Source organism: Callorhinus ursinus, unplaced genomic scaffold, assembly GCF_003265705.2.
Source record: "Callorhinus ursinus isolate GAN/ISIS: 27379988/994484 unplaced genomic scaffold, GSC_fseal_2.0 scaffold39, whole genome shotgun sequence".
Classification (NCBI taxonomy): Eukaryota; Metazoa; Chordata; class Mammalia; order Carnivora; family Otariidae; genus Callorhinus; species Callorhinus ursinus.
The window spans coordinates 22,812,112-22,816,133 of record NW_027397101.1 but is presented as its reverse complement, the minus strand read 5'-3'; the positions used below and the strand labels follow the sequence as shown (position 1 = coordinate 22,816,133).

General features: G+C 36.7%; 1 protein-coding gene across 1 annotated transcript; it reads left to right on the top strand.

Moving 5' to 3' along the window:
* Positions 1-1,423: 1,423 nt before the first annotated feature.
* LOC112836292 (interferon alpha-2-like) lies at positions 1,424-1,972 on the top strand. The gene has a single exon (XM_025887921.1). It carries the CDS (start codon positions 1,424-1,426, stop codon positions 1,970-1,972), a length of 549 nt encoding a protein of 182 aa, XP_025743706.1.
* The last annotated feature ends 2,050 nt before the right edge of the window (positions 1,973-4,022 follow it).

Sequence of the window (4,022 nt, the reverse complement as noted above, 5' to 3'; positions counted from 1 at the left end):
GAAATTATCCTGGAGGTTAAAGGATCCATTTTAAATAGGTATCGCTTGAGTTGGTCTTAAACTCACTAAAGATATTGTTTCGAAAACAATACTGCAGAATAGATGTTATTCTTACTATCCCTGCTTTCAGAAGACTATCATCTTCTGACACAGTCCCCAAATTTTAAGCCTCGCTTTTTGGAAAATGTCGTCCCTTTTGTACTTGCTATGGGTCAGAAAGCTCTCTGCGTGCCTCCTCTATGACAGACACTCAAGATACACATTACTGCCCTCAGGGAGATTACAGTTTATCAGGGAAATCAGATATTAAACAAATAATTAAATTGATTACTTAATTACAAACAAACAATGTAGTCAAAGGAGAATGCTTAAGATTATGAAGTAATATGGAGGCAGAACAGTATAGCAGTGAAGTATCACGTATATAATAAATTGTGGCTTTTAGCAAGTTAAGTAACCTCTCTGAAATTTTGGTTTCCTTATTTGCAAAATATAATTACAGTAATTACCTCATAGGGAAGTTATGAAGTTTAAATGAAATACTGTTTGTAAAACACTTTGCTGAGAGCCTACATATAATTTGAAGATTGCTGCCATTAATATTAAAATAATCTGTGTGTTACAGTTTCCATGAAGACGTATCAAGGTAAGCTTTGAATACTATTGCAGCCACATTAGCCCTGATAGGTAGGATATCACTTGTCAGTGGAATACCTAAGGATTTGAGATTATCTGGATTACCATTCAATGACTAAGGCAAAATTTTTACTGTGAAAGGTTGTACTTGGTAGAGAACCAAGAGAATCACACATAGGCAATCTTGAACCTTTTAGGGAAACCAGCACCTAGCAAAGTGCTTGGCAGACCATAATTTATTTTTGACAAATGATCTGCAAAATTGTTTTCCAAACAATATCTTCAGTAACCAACTCAAGTGCTACCTTTGAGGTACATATACAATGGAAACTTTTTAAAGGGGGAAAGGTGTAAATAAGGAAAAAAATAAGAAAAACTTAAATCTCCTGTTTTATAAGTTTTTTCATATTTCCTGCTGACCTGGAAAGACCACCATTTCTTGCATAAGTATTTCTCCCTTTTCTGACTTTGTCTAGACTTTTCTTCCCAAGAACAACCTGGGAGGTGTGAAAAATATGAAAAAATATGCTGTGTAAATACTATATTGGCACACGTGGTTCGAGTCCCCCATCTAGGTGCTCATGTTAATAAATGTGCATTTTTAATTGACTTTGTAAAAAAAAAAAAAAGAAAAAGTAGAAAGGGAAAGGAACACGTGACAGTGGAAAAACCCAGAAAATGGAAGTTTCTATATTCACTATTTAAAAGGCACTCATCACCCAAAGTTCTCAGAACCTACTGAGACTTCCTCTTCAGGCAGTCCTGCAGAATCCCCCCCAGCTGCCTAATGGCTCTCTCAGTCTCTGTGCTGCTGGCCCTGGTGATGCTGTGCTCCAACCCTGCCTGCTCTCAGGACTGCGCCCTGCATTCTAGCCATGGCAATCCAGAAACCTTCACACTGTTGAGTCAAATGGAGAAAATCTCCATTCTGTCCTGTCTGAAGGATAGGACTGACTTCAGCTTTCCTCAGATGCTTGTGGATGGGAACAAGTTTGAGAAGACAGAAGCCACACTTGTCATGCATGAGATGCTCCAGCAGATCTTCCACCTCTTCAGCAAAAGTGACTCTCTTGTGGCTTGGGATGAGACCCTACTGGACAAATTCCTCGCTGGACTTCATCAGCAGGTGGATGATCTGGAGACATGTTTGGAGGAAGAAAAGAATGTGGAACTATTAAGTGAGAACTCCAGACTGGCTGTGAAGAGATACTTCCATGGAATCATTCTGTATCTTGAAAAGAAAGTATACAGCCACTGTGCCTGGGAGGTTGTCAGGGTGGAAATCAGAAGGTGCTTGTTCTTCATCAATGAGCTCACAGCTAAACTCAGGAAATAAAAAAGATGTTGAGTCTGAAAACTCATCTGGCCAACTAAACGGCTATTTTCTAGGACTCAAAGTGCAATCTTCATCTCTATCTTTATGCCAGAAGAAAAATAAATAATAGCAAATGTATGGGATTATTATAAAGTTACGTTAAATGCTGTAAGTTGTTTAGGACAGAGAAATGCACAATTCATCTGCAATAGCTTAAAATCTTTTGTACTTATTTATTTAAATTATTTGAAATATTTGTGCTGTTCATACTTTTTAAATATTTATTGTTCACAAACCAATGTGTTTAGCATTATGTGTTGTATGAGACTACTGTTCATTTTTAAGTTATGGGAAATAAAAGCAATTTTTATTTATTTATTTTTTTAAAAGATTTTATTTATTCATTTGAGACACAGAGATACAGAGAAAGAGAGAGAGAGAGAGAGCTCATGAGCAGGGGGAGAGGCAGAGGGAGGGGGAGAAGCAGGCTCCCCGCTGAGCCAGGAGCCGGACTCGGGGCTGGATCTGGGGACCCTGGGATCATGACCTGAGCCGAAGGCAGACGCTTAACCATCTGAGCCACCCAGGTGCCCCTAAAAGCAATTTTTAAAAATCAATTTTGCTTGCACACATTTTGAATAAAAACCTAACCCAAAGCGTGATCTCACAAAATAAACCTGCAGAAGGTTCCTGAATGAAAAGGGAATAGGGATAGCCCAACATGGCTAGGGGAAAAGCCGATGCTAATATTCATATGAAATTGCAAGTGACTTCGAATTGCCAAAACAATCTTGAAAAATAAGAGCAAAGTTGGAAGGCTCACATTCTTGATTTCAAAAAATACTACAAACTACAGTTATCAAAACCATGGGATACCGGTCATTGACCAATAGAATAGAATTGAGAACCCAGAAATAAGCCTATACATCTATTGTCACTTGATTTTTGACAAGGGTATTACGACTATTTAATGAGGAAAGAACAGGATCTTCAACAAAATGGTGCTGGGAAAACTGGATATTCACATTGCAAAAGAAGGAATTTGGATCCCAAGCTCACATCACATAGAAAAAAAATCCAAAATGGATCAAAGGTCTAAATATAAAAGCTAAATCTAAAAAACTCTTAGAGAAAAACAGAAATAAATCTTGAAGGACATTAGATTTGCCAGTGATTTCTTAGGTAAAACACTAAAAGCATAAGTAACAAAAGAAAAAACTAGATAAATTGAACTTCATCAAAATTAAAACTTTTGTGCACTAAAGGACACCATCAAGAAAGTGAAAAGGCAATCTACAGACCAGAAGAAAATATTTGCAAATCATATATCTAATAAGGGTTCAGTATGCAGAATATATAAAGAACTCTTATAACCCAATAATAAAAAGGCAAAAAACCTAAATAAAAAGGGGCAAAGGATTGAACAGAAATTTTTTGCAAAGAAGATACACAAAGGGACAACAATAATATAAAATGATGTTCAGTATCATTAGTCATCAGGGAAATGCACACCAAAACCACAATGACATACCACTTCATACTCACTAAGATGGTTAGAATCTAGTAATGGGAAAAAATAAGTGTTGATGAATGCAGAGACATTGGAACTTCTACACATTGTTGGTGGGAATGTAAAATGTTTCAAGTTCTGTGGCAAACAGTTGGTGGTTCTTCAAAAAAGTTAAACATAAAATTATGATATGGTCTAGTAATTTCACTTCTAGGTATAAACCAAAAAGAATTGAAACTGGATGTTCAAGAAAATACTTGTACACATATGTTCTCAACAGCACTATTTATGATAGCAAAAAGTGGAAACAACCCATTGATGGATGAATGGATAAACTGTTGTGTATTCATGCCATGGAATACTGTTCAGCCATAAAAAGGAAGGAAGTACTGATACGTGCTGCAATGGGAATGAACCTTGAAAACATTACGCAAAGTGAGAAGCCAGACACAAAAGATCACTAATTGTATGATTCCATTTAAATAGCTAAAATAGGTAAATTCAGAGAGACAGAAAGCAGATTGTGGTTGCCAGGGGCTGAGAAGGAAGAGGGTATGAGAA